Source organism: Aythya ferina, assembly GCF_964211825.1.
Source record: "Aythya ferina genome assembly, chromosome: 11".
In the NCBI taxonomy this organism is placed as follows: domain Eukaryota; kingdom Metazoa; phylum Chordata; class Aves; order Anseriformes; family Anatidae; genus Aythya; species Aythya ferina.
Genome location: NC_140307.1, coordinates 1,729,501 through 1,755,376, shown reverse-complemented (window position 1 = coordinate 1,755,376; position 25,876 = coordinate 1,729,501). Strand labels below are relative to the sequence as shown.

At 40.3% G+C, this 25,876-nt stretch overlaps 1 protein-coding gene across 5 annotated transcripts in view; it reads left to right on the top strand.

The window, feature by feature from the left end:
* The window catches only part of MAP2K5 (mitogen-activated protein kinase kinase 5), a 127,195-nt gene that overhangs the window by 1,499 nt on the left and 99,820 nt on the right, over positions 1–25,876 (top strand). For 4 of the 5 annotated variants that reach the window (XM_084532596.1, XM_084532594.1, XM_084532595.1 and 1 more), the window contains exons 2-8: positions 4,291–4,339; positions 8,532–8,599; positions 13,358–13,427; positions 16,994–17,034; positions 17,746–17,813; positions 20,270–20,318; positions 25,353–25,417. In XM_084532596.1, coding sequence (XP_084388722.1) covers positions 4,291–4,339; positions 8,532–8,599; positions 13,358–13,427; positions 16,994–17,034; positions 17,746–17,813; positions 20,270–20,318; positions 25,353–25,417 — 410 coding nt within the window. The remainder of the gene's footprint in view (positions 1–4,290; positions 4,340–8,531; positions 8,600–13,357; positions 13,428–16,993; positions 17,035–17,745; positions 17,814–20,269; positions 20,319–25,352; positions 25,418–25,876) is intronic. The other variant, XM_084532597.1, reaches the window with a different exon arrangement.

Genomic DNA, 25,876 nt, shown 5'->3' with positions numbered 1-25,876 from the left:
GAAAGAAATGAGTCAGGGAGAATGTGGTAGGCCAGTCTTCAGCTTGGTACATCCCTGGTTAGTGAGGACTGTACTGCAAATACTTTTGGAGAGATGGTTGTGTGGGGCATCTGACATACAATACAAATGACAAGTCAAAGTGAAGGAACTGTGATTTAACGGGGGTCGCACAGAGCATTCTCCTTGCTGCTAGATGGGCGGTTCCTGTGATCAGCAAGCTTGACGTTAGTTTCACAAATCATCTGTGCTCAAAAGCCAAGAACCGTAGGCAGGCTTGGCTAATGCAATGCCGGTCTTATACTGTCTTATTCTGCATCACTGTTGAAGTCATGCAGAGAAACTGGAGGCTTCTGATTCTTCCCCTTCCACGTGGATTTTGATGCTTATCTCAGTTTATGTGTAGCCAGCTAGCAGTCCTATTTCATATCCCACTCACTGGTGGAACAGAGTGAGTTGTTCTGGGGTGAAATGTCCCAGCTGTTTGTTGAGGGAGAATGAATGGATTTTTACATCAGGGCACATCTGTGTCGGTGATGATGATTTTCAGTTTTCAAAGCTATATCCACAGTACTTCTGCCCTCACCACCAGTGTTGGGCTACGTACAGCAGGACACACCGTGGTGACACATCTTGGCCATGGTAGGAAGGACTTCAGTAAGGTGTGAGTTGTCTCAAGGCCCTCGTTTGTTTAAGTGATTGTGTTTGAGGAGCTGCCCTTACAGCATGCTTGTGTATTTAATTTATATGGTACCTTCAGAAATTAAATGAAATAAGGCTCGGTGCGCTGAAGTGTGGTAGATCTGGCACCACCTGTGGCTGGAGTATTGGGAAGTGAGTGCACCTGATAGCCAGATCCAAAAATCAGGTGTTTTCCCCCAGATCTGCAGCTGAGGGCTTGGGGAAGCTGTATAGGAAGGTTGTTTTTCCTTCTTTTAAGGCAAGTCCACCTTCTGTTTTGTACTGAGAAAACCCCATAGAATTACCTTTGAGAACACACAAATTTTTTTAAATGTGATTTTTGTTAATTTAGCATCTTAGAAGTATCAACAGCCTTGCAAATACAAATTAATTCATATTTTTTTCAGCGAGGAAGCTGTGGTATTATCACAAAGTACACTGTCTGTAGCCATGGGATAACCTGGGATAACCTCTTGGTAGCTGTAGGGTTGGAGTCCGAGAGTCTGATGCCCAGTGCAGTGCCTTATGCGCTAAATGACACTTTTCTGTTTATTTTATTTTATTTTTTTAAGTTTTCAGCTGCTCTAATTCTGCCCCGTGGAGGAGCCCTTACAGGTCACCACGCCGTGTAGCGGGGTTGCGCAGCCCTGGGAGCGGCGCTGCCGGCGTGTTTGGGTTGGGCATTTGCCTGATTACTTCCCTGAAGTGGGTGCTAAGAGCTGTTCTTCATAATGTCACTTCAAATATGTCCTGCGCGTAGCAGCTCTGCAGACCTGTAAGTTACCAGTAAACAGATTTATTTTAAAGGCGCCGCTAAATGAATTACAATGAGCTTGGTTTTTTCATCAGGCTGTCTGGACTCATTTGCCCGAGCTGTCGCTGGAGCATTTAAGCACTCGGTGTTAATTCAGGATAACTCCGTGATGTCATACTGAGACAAGACCAATTTCAACTGATAAGAGAACGGGGCCCCCGGCTTCAATATTTACCCTGTTATTAAAAGCAGTGCTTTCACATTTTCTGCTCCCTCACCCAAGATAAGTGCTCCACAGCTATTCTAGAGAGCGGATTTGACGGAATTCCTTTTTGGCTGCCTTTCCCTGATACTGCTCATTGCTGTTGGAGGCTTTTCAGTCTGTCAGAAGCTATCACACGTGAGCCCACTTGAGAAATTGTTTACAAGTCACAATATTTTATTCCTCGTGATCTCTGTTGTGGTAGTAGAAAACCACTGCGCACAATCTGCTGAAATTTTGAATAATCCTTTAAGCTCGGGTCACTGTGAGGTCTGCTGGAGGGCAGAGCCTGGAAGGCAGCTGATGAAAATCCTGCGGTAGGAACAGGGTGGAGGTGGCATTTCCCTCCCTCCCACCCCCTGTGAGGCTGCCTTCGGTGCCGTGGTTTGACAGAGGTACTGAAAGTCTTCCAGAGCAAAGTTTTTGTGCTTGTCGATAGGGTTGTCTCTTTAACTACTTAGCGTAAGCCAGAATTATGGTGAACAGCTCTTAAATTGATGTACTTGGTTGCTACAATTTTTTAAAGAAGTCTCAATGCATAGAAAAAATTATTTTGAACAAAAAATGTTTTAGAGCAATTTCCCATCACTGCTACAGTGCTGGTGCAGCTCTGGGAGCCTTGGGGCTGTCCTAGCAGACATTTGGGGCCTCCAGAAGTGTCTCTTGCTGTGGCATATTTACACCCCTCTCAACTACAATTTGTAAACATCCCAAAATCGGGTTTATTTTCTGATAGCAACGCTTAAATCCGTGTAATGGAAGTGTCTGTGTGTCCGCACACGAATGTTTTACAAGTAGCTTAAACCTAATGCAATTAAAGTGTGTTTGCTGAGGAATTTTCAACGTTTAACTAAATAGATTTAGAAATAATTAGTTAACAGCACAGTCTTCTGGTTAGGCAAGACTTTAATTTCTTGTTAGGGACAGAGGGTACAGTGTGTCTGGCTTGTGACAGAGTATCTACGGAGCTGTCGAACCGTGCAGAACTATTTAAATGGAAGAATTTTGATCAATACGGCATTGCTTTGGGTCTTTTTATGGTTGCGTAGGTTTACAATGTATATCATTGGGGAAGCTGCACTGCACATCTTTTGTCTTTTTGTATACAATTAATAGTTTAAATTACTGATCATTTATTTTAACATCTGAAATGGGAAAGTTTTTAGGAATATTATTTGCTTCAGTTAGCCCTGTGGAAATCTTTGTCGCTTTCGCTGCCTTCTCATTATATTAATTGTGTCTCTTTAACATTGCACAGAATGTTTAATTTCCTGTTTTCAGATGAAAAAATAGAGAAAACAGAAGTGACAGGACAATGATTCCTAAAGCTTTGATACGGGGGAGTGCTTAGCGCCCCAAGATGCTCACAGTGTACGTACCACAATAAATATTTTTGTTCATTAATTTCTAATCACTTTGTGACACTGTCAGCGGAGAGACTGCCTGACATGAGAAATCAGGCAGCAGGAAGGAGAAAACCATGCTGTGCATTTCTGCCGTGCCCCGACATGACATATTGCAGCCTCGCCGAGGCTGACAGCAGCACATACGCCGGGAGGCCGGGATGCCTTAAATCTGAGCACATTTCACTGGATTTTCAGGGAGTGCTGCGTGTAAAGGCTTTAAGGAAAAAAAAAAACAACACACCGAACTCTGCTCACCTCGGTTTAGTTGTACAGAAAAGGCTTGCATTTGACCCAAAGCAGCATTTTTGTGTGTGGTGTTCAGCGTGCAGTTTGCATCTTCCCTGGGATAACACCGAGGCTGAGGGCTGTCTGATGGGTTAGCACATTATCTGCTTTGGGTCTTTTAACCTTAATTCCTCCAGAGCTGCCAACTTATTCGAATCCAGCACTGAGGAAGTTTAAATTCTGGTTAAAAGTGCCAAGAGGCCCTGCAGACCTCCTGGTCTGCATGGTGGGTATGGATTCAGGGTGCATGGCTCTGTGGGGCAGCAGCAGGCTCGGTGTGGCTGCTGGTTCCTGCTGCTTTCCTGGGCAGTTGTGGAGTGAAAGCAGCAAAAATCCCTTCGGTCTGTTTCGGTTCACGTGGGTGGCCCCAAAGCCACACAGAGCTGTGGTTGTTACCCCGCTGTTGGCGAGCCGCAGGCAGGACGGGCTGGGGGCGTGCAGCGAGGCTGCCTCGTAGTGCTGGGAAGGACCAAAATCCAGGAATTGAGGCAATGGGAGCAGAGAGACCGAGGCAGAAAACCTGCTTTCTCACTTAAAAAGCCCTTCGTAAACCTCTGCTTTTATGACTTATCTCCATGAGTTAGCTGGATGCTGTTCTGTAACCCACGGACAAAACCGATCCTTTACACCGCAGCAACAGCCAGCACTGACTGGTCTGCGATTATGATTGAGCTGTTTAAAAAGGAGAAAAGGTATTCCTGGAGGTGATGTGCAAAGGAAAGAGAAGAGCGTGGTGATTTGTATTGATTTGTGTTGTATGCTAAAAAGTTGGTGATTTTGGGGGCAGTGGTGAGGAGCAGGACTTTGTCTTCTCCCTGCAGCTGGGGAACAATTAAGATGAATTACTCTACATCATCTCGGGCATCTCGCCTTTGAGGTGTAGCTCATTCTTCTTTACATTTCAGGATGTCATCGGTCAAGTTTTGCCGGATGCAACGACAACAGCGTTCGAGTGTAAGTACGACCGGTATAAACCGTCTCTTTTGTGATGTTATAAGGTTGTCATTTTTTTCATAAATAATGTTTACGTTCATTATGTTACGGTTAAATATTTATGCCTTAATGCAAGTTTAATGATGATACTCGACTAAGTAATATTTTATTATTTAATCACAACTTGAGTGAGCATATTTCTACAATATAGCTTTAATTACCAGCATGACCTTACCGTGCTCTTACTCCTCACTGCAATTATATTGCTTGAATTAAATGAAGAGTATAAAGTACCTGTAGGTCTGAGTTTAAAATTTTAATTCTCTGTTGGAAGAAATCAAAAGAGTGTTGGCTTTTACAAAACACTGGCACACAACATAGGGATTTTGTACAAAATATGGCAGCGTGGCCAAGGTGTCCCAAACCCTTCTGGGTTTGCAGCACTCCGTAGAAGAAGTGAATGCTTCCCTTTGCCAGAACAGTCGTCTGGTGGTTGTCAGAAAGGCTGCTAAATACACTGTCACCCTGTTGCCTTCCTCCTGTGCAGGAGGAGGTTTGGACAGATACTCAGCCTCAGCTCCTGGAGCTGCAGGACAGTGCTACCTGGTTAAGCTTGGGCATCTGGGTCTGGGTGAGAAGCTGGGAAGTGCAGCTTGTGTATGGGATCTGAGCAAGCTGTAGGCTGGGGCTGGCCCTGCTTGCCCTTACACCATGTGAAAGCGGTTGTATCGTGCTTTTGCTAGGTTAGGAAAGCTCTCAGTGGCTGTGTTGGTGTGGATTTAGACCTCTGCTGACGTACCCGCTGACTATTTCAGCTCTGTTCTCTAAATCCCATTTGTTTTTATCTTTGAAGGGATTCCCTGGGGGATTGTCCTATGTGAAGAGCAGTAAGGTGCAAAGGGGAGTCAAACCGTGTATTAGGGGATAAGATCCTGTGCTAAGAGGTTTCTTCCAAGTGGAGAGGACTCCTGCTGTTCCCCTTCAATATTTTTTTTCTGTGTATCTCCATGTTTTCCTTTGATGGAGATGAAATAACGAGGAGCTGGAGGGGATTAGGAGTGCTGCACGAGCCAGGTAGCGATGCTGAAGGTGAGAGAGCAGACAGGACAGCAAAGGGCCTTGCACTCTTATTAGCATTTCCCTTCTTTAGAGCCGTACAGACAATTCTGAGTGCAAATAATCAAAGGAAATATTGGTTTGTGAGCCTTCAAGTACTACCTAACGTTTTCCATTTTTCTTTTCACACTTGTGTTTTGCTCTCCTAAAATGCCAGAACCCTAAGAACGGGCACTGGAAATGTTATTTGTCTCTAGCCTGGACATTTCTCCTGCCCTGCTTTTGAAAACAAGACTTTCTACAGAGACCTGGACGAAACCAAGCTCCAGACCTTGCTTTTTTTTTTTTTTTATGATTTGTTAATTTTTTGTTGATGCTGTTGTTAAACATACCTCCCACGTCACCCATTAGCTTTGTTTGAACTTCACGCACCAGTAGCGGTCCCTGCAATCAGGGCAGTAGCCCATATTAATGGTACCATGTGTAGAACTTTCCTGGAAATACTTATTTCATTGTGTCTTCTAACATCTGCTTCTGTGCTTTCAGTTCATGTCTCTAGTCTGTCATTTACATCTGCACAAAACCATTTCCCCTGCCATTTAACTGGCATCTAAAATATGTTATGTATATTGATGCCTGATTTTTCTGGTTCCTTTATCCATATCAAACGCCTGGATTTTTCCAGCTGAAGCTTCCTCCTCACCTGCTTCATTGCTTCTTCGGATGTGGATAATTGCCATCCAGTGTAGTCTCCTCTGCTGTTCGCTCAGTTATTGTTATCTACAGTGCATCATCCATTGCGGCTTCTACCTGGGGCTGCACTTCTCCTGCTATTGGACCTTTATGTGGATTTCACCATCGTATCGCACATTGCTACAAATAAAATCTCTAACAACATATGGCCTGTTATGATCCTTTTATCCAAACTCTGCCATTTTGTATATTTGTGACACACTGCAGATTTTGCGAAGATTGCTTCATAATATTTGTTTACCATCTGCTGCACTCTATTTGGTATCTTGCTAGGATTTCTTCCTCCATTTTAAGTGACATTAGCAAAATCCAGCCAGTACGTAGGATTTTTTGGTTCTACTTTTGCTTCCCTAATGTGCTGGAAAATCGTATTGCTGTGCTCTAGGCAAGTAGAGAAGCCTGGAAATCTTTCTGAACCCATGCATTATATCTGGCTAGTTTTGGGGCTGTGCCCGCTTAAATGTCATGGTAGGATGGCAAAGGATCTCTGCACAGAAAAGAAATATATTTTTTTCTTTTTTTCTCTCTTTATAATCATTGCCTGGCTATTTTAGATTTGGCTTTTTTAAGGCCAGGTTATAGTTTCTTTTCATCAACGCATTTTTAAATTTAATTTATTCTCTTTGCACCACTGTCAGGAATTTTAGACTTCTGAGAACCCTACAGTTAATTTCTTATCATTTGAAATGAATGTGTGATTTAGAAACGTTTTGCAAGTTTTGGCCCTAGAAGTTTTCCAGTTCTTTTTTCTCTTTTATTTTTTATTTTTTGGTGGTCCCAGCTCAGTCTGTTCCCTCAAATCGAGCCTGTCTAATGGCTTTTATCTCTGCCTATTTGTCTCTCTCTGTCATCTGTTTTTCCTCTTCTGCTTTTCACTCTGATCCCTTCGCACTGGTGCATGGCTTTCGTTGTGTGCACTCCTCCTAGGGCAGCTCCTTCCACCTTGTTGTGCTACCACAGCGCGGCTGTGACTTGGGTTTTCACCAGAGAGCAGCTCTGCAACTCCTCCTTTCTGCTGGAAACATTTCCAGACGAGGAAGCACTCGTTTTCAACTCGCTAACTCTTCTTGATCTTTTCATCATTCGTGACTCGCTGCGGGCTGGTAACCCCAGCAAGTGGTTTCAGCAATCTGGCAATTGATCAGTTAAACTTCCAGGAGGTAAGGCTGTGGTAGGACGTGGCTGTGCTGGCTGGTTCCTCTTCCAGCCTTCGTGCTTCCAGTGATCCACAGCTCCCTTTGGGAACATTTTTGAGTGCAGTTCTAAGGGGATTTTTTGTTCCTTTTTTCCCCCTTGTATTCATCTCTTGATGTTTCTTCTCTCCTGCATTGCTCTTCTTATACCCCCAGAATTATCTGCTGGGATTTCAGAGCCATAATGACCAAAATCCTCGTCTCAGGTAGTCTTAATTTGTTGATTTAGATCTGCTCCCAGATCCTTGGGCAAGAGTCAGTTTGCATCCAGGGGAGTGCTGGCACTTCTTGGGTGCTGATGTACTGCACGAGGGCTGGGGATGCAAAGAGCACGTGCATCGGAGCCTGCCTGCAGGGACGAGGGCAGAGAGACTTCACCAGCCCCTGCTCACATCCTGAGGTGGTCAGGAGCAAATCTGCTCCAGTTCTGAAGCCGTATGAATGAGTTCACTCCATACCTCACCTTTTGGTACTTCACATGTGTTTGAAATCTGGTGTGGATGCTGCTCCTTGGTTTCTTCATGCACGTTGGCTCAGGCAGAATGATTCTCACAAGTATCTGAGGAAGATATTTAGATATGAGTCCTTATGGGTCCTATAATTACCAAAATTACCATTTTGTGGTGGAGTTGGAGGGGAGGGGTGCATGTGGTCAGTCTGATAACTCCTGCAGCTTGCTGGATGGGGAGCGTGTCCAGGCTTTTTTTTGAGGACTGGGGGAGAAGAGGATGGGGCCAGACTCTGCTCCCACCTGGGCGCAGGATCTCTGGAGTGCAGGGTTGCACCAGCTGGTGCTGGTGGGGGGATTCAGCCCCCGGTACATCTGCACCTGCTGAATCCTGCTGTATGTCTTTGTGAAGTCTATTCCTCCTCTAGATGTTGGTATTAATAACTCTGAATGCTTTGCTGGAGCCTTTCTGAACCTTGCTCTGTGCTCTGGTCCTGTCTCTGCCTCAGCACCTTTCCTTGTGCAACGTTCTGAGCACTTCACTCATGCCTTCTTTTCAGGTGTAATTGTTGTCTTTGTTAATTAATACTTGGAGTCATTATACATTATTACTATTTCAGAGTACCTGGCTACTTGTGTACATTCGTATTATTTTAGTTTATTTGTAAATGTCCAGGTTAAAAAAACGTATGTATTCAGATTGTAAATACCCTTATTGTATTGTTCATGTTCACGATGTTCATGTAATCCATTTCTTTGTTAGATGAAGATGAGGATGGTGATCGGATTACTGTCAGAAGCGATGAAGAAATGAAAGCCATGCTATCCTATGTAGGTATAGTGTAACTTGCTGGTGTTTTCCATCTTTATTGCTTTCTGTTCATGTATTTTTGCCTGTGTCAAAGTATTAATGTAAGCTGCAGCGCTCAGTGTAATGTTCCTGTATTAAGTGTAGGTGTTTAAAAACTGTATCACACCAGATATATGGTCATGCTTGACTTTTTAAAAAAAGACTTGTACACTTACTGATCATATCATAAACATTAAGAATAATGCATCTTAATGACTTTTGCATTAGGTATAGTGCAGGCTAAATGGACTATCAATTTCTTGTATTTTTTATGCAGTACTTAAAGTAACGGCTCATTAAAAATGAACCCCTGGGCTCTAAAAATTTTTCAAAATCTACTTTCATCTGGAGACTGTTTCACCCCTCCTAACAGAAGAGTTTCATTGTAGCTGCAGGCTCAATATTCATAGAGGATTTAAAGATGTACTTTCTGTTTTTTAGTATGAGATATGCGTGTATCTGTCTGTGTCTTAATACACATTTATCTATGAAAAATCTCTGTCTACAGATACCTATAAATACAAAAGCAGTCTACGGAAATGAAGTATGCCGTTCTTTACTGAAACAAAATAATCTGCGTATAGCTTAAGTGTATGTTTCATGTTGCAGATGTAGGTGAAAAAATCACCTAACTTCCTCTTTCAAATGAAATGGGCATCAAGAAGATAACAAATGGATATTTTCTAAGTCAGATGGAGTGCTAGTTCCTTACAAAGGGCACTTCTGATCATATTAAGTGCCTTAACTTTGAACGTAGCAGAACTAAGCCCTGTTTGGTACCATCCACAGGTGCTTTTGGTGGGATGTAATGACTTGGTTCGGGTTAGTTCTCCTCACCAGTCCTCTGCTGTAGAGCAGGGATGCTTCCATAGTGAGATTTTCATCCATTTGTGTCTGCAGGGATCATACATATTCTTAGGGGAGTTGTTGAAGAAGCCTCTCTCCTGTGTGATTTTATTTCCAGAGAAGGTGAGACCATTGTGTTACAGGTTGGATATTAAGGAGTGCTAAGACAGCCATGTGAAAGGCAGGAAGAAAAACCTTGCTCCATCCAAGGGGATTTTGTGCTTGCTTTTTTTTTTTGTTGTTGGTTTCATAGAACTAGATCACCAGTGATGCTTCCCCACTGGAATTCTTTGTATTTATCACCGTTCCATATGAAGTGTCTGTCACTTCTGCTGTTAAACTGGAAAACTTGAATTTTCCTGGCACCATCTTACGATTAATCATGCCTCTGTAAGGTCATCTTTTTGCTATGCTTCCAAGCTTACTGTTAAAGTTTCAGTACATTAGAGTTATGATTGCTCAACTCTCTGCTTTCCCTTAAAAATTATGGGATGTCTGTAAATGACTTCTTTCCACTTCAGCAGCTTTTCTTCTCTGAAAATTTTCCCGTCAGTTTAAAACTAGTTGGTTACTTCACTGCCATGTAGATGGCTCAACCTTCTGGCTTTGTATAGCAGTCACTTTGGGATATGTTTATGGAAAAACAAATCTGAGCCTCCTAGACAAGGAATACAACATGCTCAGGAAGGTGTTTTAGGCTGGGAGGACATAGCCGGCTGGCTCAGCACCAAACACCTCAGCTGCCCAGGTGCTTCTGAACCTGCTCGTTCTGCAGCGAGGCATTTGTAGTGTCTCACAGGTGAGACACTTGCAGTCCTTACTCACCATTTGTAGTCTTTAAGGCTGGAAATGTTGTGGGCTTGAGGTGCTGGAGCCCACCTCTTGAGGTGATAATGTGCTGTGGGCCTGCGACGAGTGTCTGGGGAACTGAGCAGCTGCTGAAATGTTCCTGGGAATCTTGGCATGGAGCAGTCTGCCTCCAGTCCTGCTAGTACTCCCCACAATGAAAATCAAGGATTTTCTTTCAGGTTAAGAATGACAAAATAATTCTTTGGGATCACAGATCTGTTCCACACAGGCATGACGTTGTAAGTGGCAAAGCTGTCCTGAACCATGCACAACCTTTTGTCTTTGGTTTATTTGGTTTCAGAAGTTGACATTAAGAGCAATTCAGGCAGTTCTGGAATTACTTCAGAGTAAATACCTTGTATTATGCCTATGCAAATGTTTTGGAATGGTAAATAAAGTTATTTTGCTGTTGTGCAGTGCAGTTAATTACAGACGGGCGTTGAGCAGCAGTGGAGTTGCACTTTAGCTGTTGACTTGGATCAGTATAAAAAGGCAGTAATTTTTTTGACAGCCACTGATTGGAAAGTTGCTTGCAGCTTTCTGAAAGCAAGGGGTACATGCTCTGGATCAATAACTGGCAAATTTTCCATTAAAAAGAATACCTGAACAATGTTCCAAATAGCCACTGGCATCTTAATTTTCCATGGAAACCTCAAATGCTCATATGTGGAGGACAAGTCATTTTCAGACAATTTTTCCAGACTACTTGTTAACAGTTATTGCTGTCCCAAAAGGTTGACAGCTTACATGATTGATATTTCATTTACTTGTCATCATTGTTTGAGTAATGGAGAGGGCCACACTTTTTTCTCTCCTTTTTTTTTTTTTTTTTTTTTTTGGTAAGAAACATAGCCTTGTGTATGTCTATTTTAGTTTATTTTTCTGGAAAGTATGTAATATTTGTCTATACTGTATGTATATGTCTTGAGGTCATAGAATGCCAGTAGTAAAGTGGCAGCAAAGAAAAGTTTGGATTTTTTTGTTGTTGTTTTTTTTATTTTTTTATTCAGCAGTTTTGTCCCCAGTGGAGCAGGAGATACCTTCACAGCTTTCACAGCTCCGTAACTGCGAGGTGCTGGTGACACATCTTTGTGACGATATGTGGGGGTGTGGGAGAGGGGTTGGCTTGTTATTTGTGACACCCCCCAATACAAAATAAGGCTGTGGGGCGGTCCTGACTCCTAAAAAGCCACTCGATCGCTTCAAAACAGTGGGCTTTTTTAATTAATATCTTTGCTCTTTATGAATATATTGAGAGCACATGTCAGGGGATTATTTAAGATGTGGATTTGTTTTTGTACACAAATATGAACGAGATACCTCCCTCAAAAATCTTGTGGTGAGATTTTTATAAGGGAAGTGCTTTTAGCAGCAGGCATTGCACTAAATGTACACGCAGGAGGTGGAGCTAGACCGATCCTTATGCCCTCAGCAATTTTCTTCAAAATTCTTATTTTACAAAAGGAAATTTCTTCCTATCACTTGACGTGAATAAAACAAGCAAAAAAACAAATACTGAAAAATGTATTTGTGCCAAGCCAGTGGTCTGTTGTAACAGGTTAGGGTCTTTGCATTGTAATGGGAATTGTAAATGAGGTTCTGCACAGAAACTGACTTTGGTGCTCATCTAAAATCTACTTACCATAGTTCACATGTTTAATCCCATTATAAAAGGATGAAAGACATTTTGTAACATTAAGCAGTTAATACACTTTGTATTTTTTAAGTTGTGTAAATATATTTAAAAAAAAAAAAAAGCTTGTGTTATGGGAAATGGTTGGTGTGAATGAAATACATGTGCTCGATTCCGTAGAGACTTACATTTTTTTTCTTGTTGACATCCAGTCTTGCCAATTTGAGTAACAGTATCACAAGAAGGCTGGTAACAGGGACATTCTGAAGTCTTAGACCACACTCAGCTGGTGAGAATTAGCATGAAAGTCAGTGGAGCTACACTGATTTATGCCATGAAGATCTGGCCCACAGCCAGCGTGTTTGCTTCAAAGATGCTTGGTGATTGCAGAAGAAATGTGCTTTGTGATGTGTTTTCAACACTTAACACATCATGGTGAGAGATGTGTGGGTTATAGACAGTAAACTCATAGCAGGGTCCATCTCCTGCCCTGGCACTGTTCTGGTGGTTCTGTTAAAAGTCCTCTCTGGTGAGCGCTCGCTGCTCCTCAAGGAGGAGGCTTGGTACTAAAGGCTAATAAGGATTCCTTCTTGTTTAATCCAAATGTTTATCTCGTCACTAAATGCCAGTGTTCGTCCTCATGCCACGTTAGATTTTTTTCTACCTTCCCGAGCCTTGATGTTCTCAGATGCTTTGGTATCACGTTTTGACCATTCTTAGCCTTTCTTTATCAAAGCACTTTCCCTGCAGATTGCTCCTTGCAGTCCCTGTAGAGCCCAAGTGCTGTAGTCCTGCATCTACCAGTGTCTGCTCCGGCTTTCTAGCACCACTGCTCTCTGTACCCTACCATGCATTAAATGTGTACAGTAAGGGAATGCACGACTTCTCTGCTTATGTGGCCCCAGCCACCCTGGTTATGCGTCAGCATTGCAAATTCTTGGATAGCATCCAGGTTCCTTTCTCCCTTGGAGTTTTCTTAATTGCGCTTTTTTTTTTGGACTATATTTACAGTGTTTCTTTGTTCCTGCATTTGTCTAGTTTTCCCAGCTTCTCCAGGTGTGACAACTGCTGCGTTTGCTGTAAATGTTTCATTTGCTCAGTCTTCCGAATCACTCCCAGGTTTCAGGTGAGCCTGAAACTTGCACAGTTGGGCCAGGAACAGGTCCCTGTGCTTGCATCAGTACCATGCAGGTTATCGCTGCCCTTGGTTATGTCCCTCCCGTGCCACTTGATTGTGTGAGCGTTGCAAGTGGTAAGAAAGTGTTGTAAAGGCTGATACGTGTGATGGCATTAAAAAAAAAAAAAAAGAAGAGGGTGGTGGAGAAGAAGTACAGTGAATTAAACAATCCATAAGTGCACTTACTACTATTCATATGTTACTGAGTAATCTCTTTCTTTAATCTCTTTGCAGTATTACTCCACTGTAATGGAACAGCAAGTAAATGGACAGTTAATAGAGCCTCTGCAGATATATCCAAGAGGTAATGCTTAACAAATTCTAATCAACAATGATTATATCAGTAAACTGTTTCATCAACAGTTATGTTTTTGGGAGGTTTAAATGCACATAACATGATGTTTACCTCTTAATTTGGATAGAAGAATTCATTATTGTGGGGAGTGTAGCGAAAACTACATTTATTGCATATAAAATAGCTAATTTACTGGAGTAAATTAGACTAACAAGATTCAGTTTGCATAGTACATATTTACGTACATTTAAGAAACTCATTGGTGATGGTTCTGCATGTATTCAAACCAAAGCAGATGAATAACTTAAATTTTGGATACTTAGACTGGGTTTTTAAAATATATATTTTGATATGTTCATATATTTAATCGTCCAGACAGACGTGGGAAATGTGACTGTCACTGTTCGTTTTGCAAATGGGAGCGTCCATCGCAGAAGCTCTGTGTGTGGCGTATTTTATTTGAGATTTGGGTATTTAGCGGTGGTATCAAAATGATCACAAGGACTTTAATAGTTCTGCTGACCAGGGAAGATGCAATCAATTATGTGGGCTGAGGCGATTGAAAAATAGGTCATCTACATCCTGAGCAAAAATCTGTAGGCAGCTAGTTAGGTTTCTGGGTATGCACCGCTCTCTCTCAAATCAAATAATGGTTTTATAAAAAAAAAAAAAAAAAAAAAAAAGGCTAATACATTACATAATTCCACTGATTCATTCAGACGCTCTCAGTAACCAGTCTTTGAATCTGATTCTTAATTGATGAAACAGATAAGGTTTAAATTCTCCAAGTAAATCTCCCAGCAATAAATTAATTGAAATAATTAAAATTTAAACTCCTCTCACTTAACTGATATTATACAAATAATCATACTTTGAGTTTCCCAATTAAACATTCTAGGCTTCCATTACTTACAACTCTCTGAAGTTTGAATTGGGCAATTAACCAACAGGCTTCTCAAACACATGCTAATAAGGTCTCCAAAGGAGGCTGGGTTTCCTGGCCCTTCAGCAGGCTCCTGTGGAAAAGAGGCTCCTGCAAGGGGAGCACAAAGGTTTTTAGGTTCAGGTTTTTAGGCTCTAGGGTCTGATGGAGGGGGGCATCCGGCTCTGAGGGCTGCAGGACAAAGTAGTTGGAGGAGGTTTTGGGATAAAAGTGCAAGGGCTAAAAAGTGCAAGGGATAAAAGTGTAAGAGGGAGGCTACCTTCTGTCCTGCTGCCCCTCATCAGGCTGAGGTTCAAGGGTCTCAGCCTTCCTCTTGAACCCATCTCTTTCTGTAGATGGATGTTTTATTTATTACTGACCAACACTGTGTCTAAAAACACCGCCACTTGCCAGAAATAAAATGCTGGGCATTCGCATAGACCCAAATAGGTGGGGAACCCTTCCTGGGAATGCAGAGCAGTTGGGTGTCTCCCCTTCAGCAGGCAGTTCTAGCAAGTTGTGCCAGGAGATGCTCTGAGGTTACAAATCAGGATTAACCTTCCTTTGGATTCTCCCTTGGGGGTAACTGGCTCATTCCTGGAGAACCAAGCAAGTGGACTCCTGTTCCTGCTGCTGGTTCCTTTTCTATTTGTTTTACGTCCAAAGATAATTATTTTTGTATAGATTCAGAATTCATCTCCATGCTGATGAGGATATGATTCCCACTTACTCTCCCAGCTTATTCACCACTGGCTCATCTATGCACCTCTCCTCACAGGTAGCTTGCTGCTTGCTTCTCTGAGTTGCTGTTTCACCTTTCCAAATCACCTTCCTAAAACACCTCATCTTCCTTTTTCTAGGTTAAAGCTTCAAAGCTGCCCTGCACTCCCCTCATATCCAGGCTACCTCTGGATATAAGTTCTGCTGCTGCTTTTCTGCAAATTGAACAAAACGTGCTTCCCTGCATCTTTTTTTCTTTTCAAATCCGTCTTCTGGCATTTGAAGTTCTAGTCCTGCCTCAATAATGAACACCCCAAATTTTGTTAGCACAGCTGCTTTTCTTTCATGCCTGTTTGGCTGTGCCTCTCCATATACTGCAGTTTGAAGCCTCATCAGTAACATGCAGCTTTTTTGCCCGTATTTTAAGGCTGTTGTCTTTAAGAGTTGTTTTTTTGTTTTTGTTTTTGTTTTTCCAGCCTGCTCTGCCTTTGGGTCCTTTTTCTCTCTCTGTCTGCCTCTGACTTCTGAGGGAGCCTCCAGTCAGTTTCCAAAAACTCATGTGTCCCACACTGCCTGCTGGCAGTAAATGCCCATGTGCCATTCCGTGTTATCTTGGCTGTGCTGCACCCATATACTAATTTTAAGCTCTTTGAAGGGGGAAAATTGTTATTTAGTCTTTAAAAAAAAAAGAAAAGAAAAAGAAAAAGCTTGTTGCTATCAAAACAGTAAGAGCCAGAGTTCTTTTTTATACTGAAACATGTATGCATGTACACGAACACACATGGAGTACTGTGTATATATACACACTATATAATACTACACATGATATGTCACTTAGAAAAAAATAGTATGCCTATGTGTATTTTAGAATAGTGTATTGTTATCTGGTTGGTGGTTTGTCTTTTTTTTTTTTTTTCTTTTTCCCTCTGCCCATGATATCATAATATTTTTCTTCTTTAAGATGCACGTGGTAATTTCTAATGTCATTTAAAGGCACGTGGCCTGGCTTGGCCCTAACTGATGTGTTTAATAACTATCATCTGTGTCCTTCTGACTAATAAATAGTTCTGTTTCCTGCTGTCAAAAATTGAAGTGAAATGCTTGTGCATCAGAGAAAGAGAAAAATCAAATTCATCCCTCCTCAGACAATCAATCAAAAGTGACAGGCCCTTTAACATACAATTTGTAGGGCACTGTAGTTTTAAAATGGGAACTGTCTGTAACATGTAGCTAGAAGCCTTTGTGGCTTTAACATTTGACAAAAGCACATCCACCAAAAGGAAAAACAAGGCAATATATAGTTCCAGAGACTTTAAGAAAATACTTCCTCCTCGAGCAGCATGTCCCTCTGTAAACCCAGACATCTCAGTAAGATGTCACATTTATGCATATGTGGCCAAAATGTGGCGTTTCATATTGCTTTCATCCAGTATTTGGTTTCTTGAGACTCACTGCTGTTGCCCCTGACATGTTTTTTCCACGTTTAAACCAAGCTGTCTGTGTTTGACAACATGACTAATTTATGACTTGTGGCAGCTTGATTCTTTTAAAATACATCTTGCAAATATTTCTGTTAAATGACAGAAAAAATACAGCGTGTAAAAATACAGTGACATAAGATATTGATTTTAATTTGAATTACAAAAAGAATCTGATAATTTAAGCCAACAGTTCTTTCAATTTTCATGTGTTTTAAGCAGAAATTAGAATTTATATTACATGGTGTCAGAAAGCTCTTAGCATTTATAAATGCTCACTCCTGCAAGTTAAAAATCCTGGTTCATAATTCCCACTCTGGGTCTTGTGAGGCACTTTTCAATCATTTCTCTCTGCTAATTTTGGTGTCACCCTCATTTCTTTTTAAAAGATTCATTTTGAGCAAATTTGTAAATGGCCCTGATGTGTTCTACAATTTAGTCAATTACTGTTTCAGCCTGCAAGCCTCCTGGGAAACGGAACATACATGGCCTGAAGGTACGAATTTCAATAATTGTTTCAGTAAAGTTAGATGGATTTGTAATGCTGTGTTCCACTTATTGAAATGTCAAATAAAACTGCACTTTCTTGAGCTCTGACAAGCAGAATTTTTTTTTGTGAGGGTGGGAGAAAGATTCATCTGCTGGGTGTTGGCAGCAATATCTATATATACAATTTTAATAAAAATGGAATTGTGCTGTGGTTTTTTTTTTTAACCACTGTTAATCAGGTTCTTAAATTTTGAAGACATTAGTTGATAAACTGAATGTTAAAGTTTAAAAAACAAATACCACGTTCACTTGTGTTCAGTAATTTTTGAACCCACTGCAGTGATGTTCTTTTAGGTTGTTTGCTTCATTCAGGTATATTTGCTGCTTCTCTATTCATACCCATTTTGAAATGCAGAACACTGCTAATATATTAAATGATTGCTTGGTTCTTAAATTGAGAATAAATGGTAAGAAGACCATCTCTTTCTTTATCTGTATTATTTAACTAAGCGTTTAATATGTAAGGATATTGTATTGTAGCCCATGAATTATATAGCCTGCTAACCTACATACAGGCAAGACCTCAACCATCGGCATGCCTAGCAACAAGCTAATTAACCTTCATAGCGAAATGAGAAATTCATGGCAAATTACAGGTTAATTAGAATAGTGTCCTCTGAACACAAACGACTGATAAAGATTCTTTCCCTGCCTGCAGGTAAATACGCGAGCAGGGTCTGCTAATAATAGCAGTTCGGCGGTCTCGGATTCCCTTCCAAGCAATAGGTAAGAGTCAAGAACGGGAGCATATGTTTTGTTTTGTTTTCTTTTATTAAAACAAAATGGAACCTTGTGTGCAGTAGTTACCAACGGTAAGCTTGGTGTTGAATAACTTTCTCAATATGACTACTGGGTACGCCGAAGAGAAGTGGGGAAGACGAAATTACCTTGATTCATGGATCTTGTTAGACTCATATTGCTGGTTGTTCAGGAGAAGGATTTTCTGCCAAAAGAAATATGTCTGTGCTGGGTATTTCAGATGGCTTTGTCCTTTGTAAAAAGCATTGAAATACTGTTTACGGGTGAGCTAATTTGTTTTAATTGATCTCATAATCACTGTGTATGGCAAGGTCTGTATTTTCAGGTCTTCATTGCTTATCTCATTAGGAATCCTTGATTTTAAAATTTCTTACCCAGTTCAGTAGGGTTATTATAGGAGGGTCAGATTTTATTTTATTTTAAATCTAAACAGTTTAGGTGCCCTTTTTCATATAGTTTCAGTAAAGTTTTCGAGTCCATCTCCCTTATTTTTCTTTTCAGATTCCAGTCCTGATTTCAAAACCCATATTAAGGTCTTAGAATGCGAGAGAACTCTTCCTTTTTTCCAGAGATCTGTTAGTAAATACTAGAGCATAAACTCGCTTTTATTACATAAATTACAGGAAGGTGTTATATTCAATATTGATGTTTAAAATGTATACACGTACATATTTTTTTAAAAAGGCACAAAAATGTGTAATCTTAAAAGGAAATAAGAAAAGTCTGCCTCTATCTTCATACAAGAGCATATTTGAAATGTGGGAATAGAAACCTCAAGAGGGTCCCTTCCAACCTAAATTATTCTATGATTCTAATAAGCATACGCAGAGTAATACCACGTTTAGCTGTGCTTCAGCATGCCGCTCCCTTTTGTCTCTCAGACCATTTTGAGAAAACCTGACAGAGATGAACATGATCGAAGAGGCATTTGTAGTGCACGAAGCGTGCCCAGTTGGTGAGGTGGCGGCGGTGCCGCACGAATCCTGTTTGCGCAGGGATGGGGGGGCACGGCGTGCCGCCTGGCTCTGTTACCACTCAGACCACTTCTGGTGTCCTGCTTGGTGGCTTTACTAACTGGAGATAAAAGAAAAAGCCGGTACCAAGTGGAGAAATCTTCTCTGGCAAAGCTTGGCCCCGGTCCCTAGAGGCAGGTTCGCTGCGTGTTGCAGCAGCGAGGAAAGTAGCCGAGGGTAGGAATGGCTTTGTGCAGTCCTTCTCCCCGTCTGCTGTACCACCGAACTAAATAAAGCTCCTTTCTGTCACTGCTGTGCTTTGGCTTTCAGTACTTCCTGTACTTTGAGCTTGTTCTGAAAGTGCGTTGAAAATGAGGCTTCTAGAAGATTCTTGTCACCTTACGTGGTGGTTAATTGCCATTCCTTTTCCGAAACCTTCTGCGCTACGAGTTTTGTTTTTGAAGTAATTGAAAGTCTCTCTTTGTTTCATGTTCACAAATTGTTAGTCATGAAAGATGACAAGATCAACTTATGTTTCCTTGGAAAACTTAATTTTTCTTTAAAGTAGTCGTGGGAACAAGAGGCCTATTAAAGAACAAAGCCAGCAAATACGAAATCTGTGTTTTCAGAGTTCTTGTTAATAATGATCTGTGATCAAGACACGTGTGTGTGCCTTTCAAGAATATATTATTTTGTACTTTTCTAAAAAAAAAAAAAAAAAAAAAAAAAAATTAGTAATAAGAGCAGAATGCCTCTTTGAGATAAGTTTTGCAGAGACGCTGCTCCCCAGGCAGTTTGCTCTGTTGAATTCACGGGGAAGGGAGTTTGTCAGGAACGGAGGTGAGGTGGTATTTCGGGAGTGGGCAGATGTAGTTTAAAGCCATTACTAATTTTACTTAGCAAACACACCAGGCTGAAAAAGAACGGGGGCTGCAACAGCCACTTGACCTGGAAAGGATTCGCATACGATCTGGACTCATCCTCCTTCAATTCGGTAGTGAGGCATCGTCAACAGTGCTCCCTTCTGCTGAAGTTTTATAGAAATTGTGGAGGGATGCTGCCTTTGTGGGTTTTGAAACAAGATAAGACGCCTGAAAGCTAGTTGTGAACCCTACTCTTTCTGTAGTTTTTGAAGCATCTGGTCCAGCAGGTGTTTTTTTGTTTTTGGTTTTGAACTGACAAACAATAGGTTGTATCTTGAAGGATAATATCATTACACACCTAAAATTGCTAGTTTGTAAAGGTGTAAAATATATTGATTCTCTCAAATATTCTTGCTTCTCCATTTCTCCAGTGGACAATTTAAGGAGCGGCTATACTGAACATCACTCAGCATTGCTAAAGTTAAATCTGCTCAGAATATGCAACTGTGGGCTTAACCTGATGGTTTGTTGTTCAGTATGGCTTTGCTTCATTTTATAGAGTGAAATGGCACAGTCGTTAAAAATAATTGCTTCTTATTTTTTGCAGCTTGAAAAAGTCTTCTGCGGAGCTGAAGAAAATACTTGCAAATGGCCAGGTAGGTGCAGTGAACTGGGTTTTGGCTACATGCACATCTTGTTACTGCCTGGTACTGCAGTGACTGGCATACCACAAACAGATGGAGAGATGCTTACTGCTCACTTAGTTGTAATGTGTTCTTTTAATACAGAACTGGAGAGACCATGAAAACCTTCATGATATGAATGAGTTATGTGTCCTGATTTACTTTGATTGGCATAGCAATTTGCTTCCCATTTCTCAAAACGTGCTAATCAGATTTAGCTCCAAATAGATTGAAGTACCTCACACATGTTGCACTGCTGCCACAATTTCAGGGAAGAAAGTTAATCAATTTTGAATAACTAAGTCAACTGCTCCACTAGAATGACCTTCGTGTTTTTAGGGCAGTAGATACTTAAATATTTAGCAGGTTCTTGTGAGGAACTGCTCTGCACTATTTGCAACACCCTTATGCTGTAGCTTCTTTAAAAAGTAGCAGAAGAAAACCTACAAGCCTAAAAATAACAACAAAAAACAAAACTGTAGAAAGCTGCCTTGTTACTTTCTCATCCTGCTTCAGGCATTCAGATTCTGGCACCAGAAGTGAAAGGTTTAATGTAAAAGTTGCTGGACAAGTGGATGTCCTGAACAAACGGAGCAGTCATTTCTTACTCATTTTGAACTGAGCATCTGGGCAGGCTCACAGTATTATAATGACTTTAAATATACACCATTAAATTAAACTACCTTAGAAGAATTCCAGATTCTTCAGTAGCAACATAAATATATTTTAATGTTTGTCATAGTGAAAGCCCTTTGATAGCCTTGGAGGCAGGCACCTGTCCGTTGCGATCAAGCTTGCCTATTAGGCTCTATTGACTGAGACATCTGTGTCACTGCAAATAAAAGACTCTTATTGATTTTCTTAACTGCTGTTCACTTCCCCTCCATGTTTCGAAGGCTGAAATCTTAATTATCTCAGATGCGTATTCAGTGCCTTCACACAATGACCTCTCCAAGCCTCATTGGCATTTCATGAATCAAGTAGTTGTAGTTGAGCGTGTCAAGAAGATAAAGGCTGGTCTTCATGCTTGTCCTTCAGTATCACCTGTAACATTGTGGTCTAATAGATGAGAGTGCCCCTTTAAAATGTGAATCTAACAGCCCAGGATTGCAACCTTGCCTATTTGGCACTGAATCCTTTGAATACAGCTTGGAAATGTATTTTTAAGCTTGTCAGCATTCCTTACGTGCAGACAGAGTTTAATATTTACAGATCATTACTGGGTAGATTTGTTAATGTTTCAAAATTATAGCTAAAGAATTTAATTCAGTGGATAACTTAAAATTACATAAGTAGCAGTAGCATGCTCTGAAGTTTTAAAATTAAATGTGATAGTTACTCCAATATTCCCTTTTGAATTACTATTTTTTTTAAGTAGAATTCCTGACCATGAGTAAAAGCCGTTTTCTTGTGATTGTGTCTGTTGGATGAATTGGGCATTTTACTCATTTCTATTGCTTAGAACAAATATATTGTGTGCCCTGCCATAGTCTGTTACAGGTTTCTTCCTGTGTAGAATTTTAGAAGGATATGAAAGAACCAAAAATCTTACATAAAAAGTTGGTTAAACACAATGAAAATTCAGAATAAGTTTTAATACTAACTTTTATTTATCCTGCTCTTATGAGTTACGTACTACTTTCTGTCAAGAGAAAATGCATTTTGTTCTGCAAAATCTGGGCATAGATCCATAAGTGGAAATAGGTTGCTAGTTGTACCTTTAACTTTTCCTCCTGTTGGGGGATTAAGTCACACTTATCATTACTTAAATATGGGCTGGTCTATTATTTTTTATTATTTTTGGCAGTACATGCTTTCAGGCATTCATAATGATATCCCTCTAGTAGTTTCCATTTAGGTTTAATAAGGAATTCATATTAATCATTAAAAGAAGGGGACATGATTCTTCAAGATAATCAAATATTGACAGGTTAGAAATAGCTTTCTGCCTAGGTTCATTGATATAGGTGATGTGATATAAATATTTATTTCTTTTCTGTCACTCAGAGTAAATGCCACCAATTGATTCAGCATTGATATAGTGTCAACAGTTCATAAGAAACATTTGACTGGCTTGTGTTTTCCGATTAGTCTCTGCTCTATAAAGTGGGATTTACTAAATCTCTTCAATTGTCTGCTCATAGAGTGTGACTGCTTTCTGAAACCATTATTGCTTCGATTCGTAAAGCAAAGGTATGGCTGTAGGAGTTTGCATCTGTCAGGCCTCTACATATAAAATAAGGATTAATTGAGCATTTTCTTTTTAATGATTTACAAGAGATAGACGCTGATTTCTTTCAAAAACAGCAGGTATAAACAAGGGACGTTTTGTTTTCTGATCCGTAATTGAAGTCTGTTTTGCTTTGTCATTAATTTCGTTAATATTGGCATCCAATCAAACTCGGTTTTGCAGGTTTAATATTCCAGCCCATGCTGTCGAGTTCGTTGTTATGTTATCATTTTATAATTGAGAGTCCACTTTTCCCAGTAAAATAAATAAATCACAACGTGTTTTTGGCATCTTTATTTGAGCCAGTAAATCACACTTTATCTCTCCAGCGTTTGCTGGCAGATGCTTGCTCCACCCGTCTCCCTGTTTCAGCCCCGGTTTGTGGTCGCTCCGTTGTGCAGAGCCGGCGGGCGCTGGTCCTGGGCTGCCAGCAAGCGAAGCCGTGCAGCATCGCCCTGAAGAGCTGCTCTTGGCAGTGGCTCTTAGGGAGTGGTGTGAAGGAAATACTCTTTTTTTCACCAGTTAGCAAGAAGGAGAAAAGAGAATACGCTTTATGTCTCTGGTTCTGCTCAATTTGTTGCTTATAACTTGTGTAACTACAAAAAAATATATAAATTTATTTTTTTTTCCCCCAAGAAGCAAAGATACAAGTATGTTCATAGCATTGCAGACTCATTTGATTTATCTTAAGAGTTTTGTTTATAGGAACATTGCAGGGAATATAGAAAAAAGGCATATTTGTTGTTATCTCCAAAGACTGGAGAGTTAAAGCTATCTAGGTTAGGAGAGAAGAAATCCTTAAACACTGTATGTGCTTTAAATCGATGGGTATTGCAGTCTGAGTTAAATTATTTTTAGAAAAAGGGACTCTATTGCTTCTTTACATGTTTTAAACCCCGTCATGAATTACTGTTCCTTTTTGAAGTATCTTTTTTTGCAGTTTTTATTTGTATTTTCTGATTGATGCAATAAACAAGATAGTTTTCAGTAATAAAATACATTTTTATTTTCATCATAAACCTTGATACTTGAATGGGCCTTTTCATACCATCTCAAGATAACTGGCCCAGGTTTAACTACAAACAACTAATAACGTAGAGTCAATTTTGGCTTTGAGGTATTCCTGATTTTGTCAGAACTTGGAGATTTTGGCATCACTGGAAGAAATGCAAAAGAGAAAAATATTTTCTGTGAGAAACAAGCATGCTTTTTATTCAGGTAGTGAAAGAACAGAACACAAGCTTGGAAGTTCAACATTACTGTCATTAAACATAATATTTAATTGATTTAAAATACTCCATTTTGCACGGGTAAGACATGCTGAGTATTGACTCTTTAGGGTATGTCAGCTTGTTACCATCTCTTCCTTGTTCCAGCTGAAGCCAGGGGCAAAGTTCCTCTTATCTCCTCTGACATCCTATGAAAGTGGATGCTTAAACGTGGCTATGTAACTGAAGGGCACGTGTCCCCGCTGAATTTTAAAAGCCATTTCAGAAGTTGGATAAATACAGATAGTTAGCTTATGGCAAGCTCTGCATGGCTCTCACCATGGTGCTAGTGGTACTTGAAATAGGTAATTTAAGGCTACCTCAGATATGCTTACGTGGTCTCTAATCACATCAGTGATAGCAGATCAGACATGTCATTAGGTATTCGTCTGGATGCCATTTAACACACAAAAATGACAAGTCTTTAAGCAGCTATGCCAACTTACGTGAAATATTTAACTTGGTATCCCAGAAAATATATAATTTACAGAAATAAAGTGACAATTTGTTAATAGATTACTAGGAAAATATAATTTAAAATTGGGAATTGCCTAACCACCTACAATGAACAGGCAACAGAGAAGATCATTTTGGAACGGAAAATGCGTATAGCACAGAACATATTCTGCTTAAAAGATCTCTTTTCAAGTAGGCATGTTCCTTACAAAAATGTCTTCAGTGATTTTTGAAAAGATGGTTTAGCCTGAAAAGCAGTATAACTGTATTTGTGCAGGAGAAGGTTGTATTGTAGTTTTTCATTGGAGTCACTCAAGCAAGGTGATGTATAATAAGCTTTTATAAAAATGTATATCACAGCCTGAATTCCAGCATTTCCAATGTACGGTGTGCTTGTATCAGGCTTCTGCTTGAATATTTAAGGATATCATCATATCTGGAGAGTTGTCCCAGGGAGCAGAAAGACTGAAGTAAGCAATTTGTTTTGTATCTCAAGGAAAATTACTTTTTTATTGGATAGTATTTAGAGACTGTTTTTATTTCAGAATATTTGCATTAGTTAACAGGTATGTAAATTAAGCACTGCACAGCAGTCCTACTGGTAGAGCTGTCATTCAATTAGTATCAATTATGCTGATTACAGAATAAATCATGAACTTTTCTGGCTATACTCAAGATGACATTTTTGTGTTGGATTGTTTCCATTCACCTCCAACTTTGGCTTTGGTTATGTGCTGTTCTGGAGACCCTTTTCCTATCAGTATCTGTGACCTGACCCTCTTCAGCTATATTATATCATTCCATTTTGACACCTTTTATCAAACTTTAATGAAATGACCCAGGCAAACAAATTGTCATTAAACTTTCCATCACTTTGTCCCTTGGTATCGTCTTTTATAAATTGGACAGCAAATGTTGTATTGATCTTCTCGTTCTTGCAGCTGAACTTGAAATGACCCAGACTGCTTGTTGTTTATGGCCTAGAGTTGCTTTTCCTTGACATTTCCATCCACAGCATGACATCTCTTTTGTTTTTCTTTCTTTCTTGTGGAGATGAATGAACAAGACATACGGTATCGAGACATCCTCGGTCATGGCAATGGAGGCACAGTCTACAAGTGAGTGCTGAATTTCACTTAAAATTTTGAAAATAAAATTTAACATCCCTCTTGTTTTCTCCCTTTTATGTGTAGTGAGATGTATGTGGGCCTTTGCTGCGATACAGAGAAGACTGTAAAAGAAATTCTTAATATAAACTTCTTAAGAATTCTCTTTACATATTTACAAGGTATCTGCTTTTGGGTGCCATGGGGGCTGGTGCATTTTTATTATCTTTTTAATACTTGCTTTGAATCCCTCCTGGGTAACAAGTTAATGGTTCACAAGTGGAACTTGAAACGTCCTAAAGCATAATGAATTGCCTTCAGTATTTGCAAGACCATTATTCTTGCTGGCTTACCACGCCCTGTGCTCGCCTGGTACTGAGAATGACACCAGTGGGACGCGATGACACTGTTGCTCTGCCTTTCTCTGGCAATTCAAAATTAGTAAATACCCCTTTCGCTGTTGCAGAGACT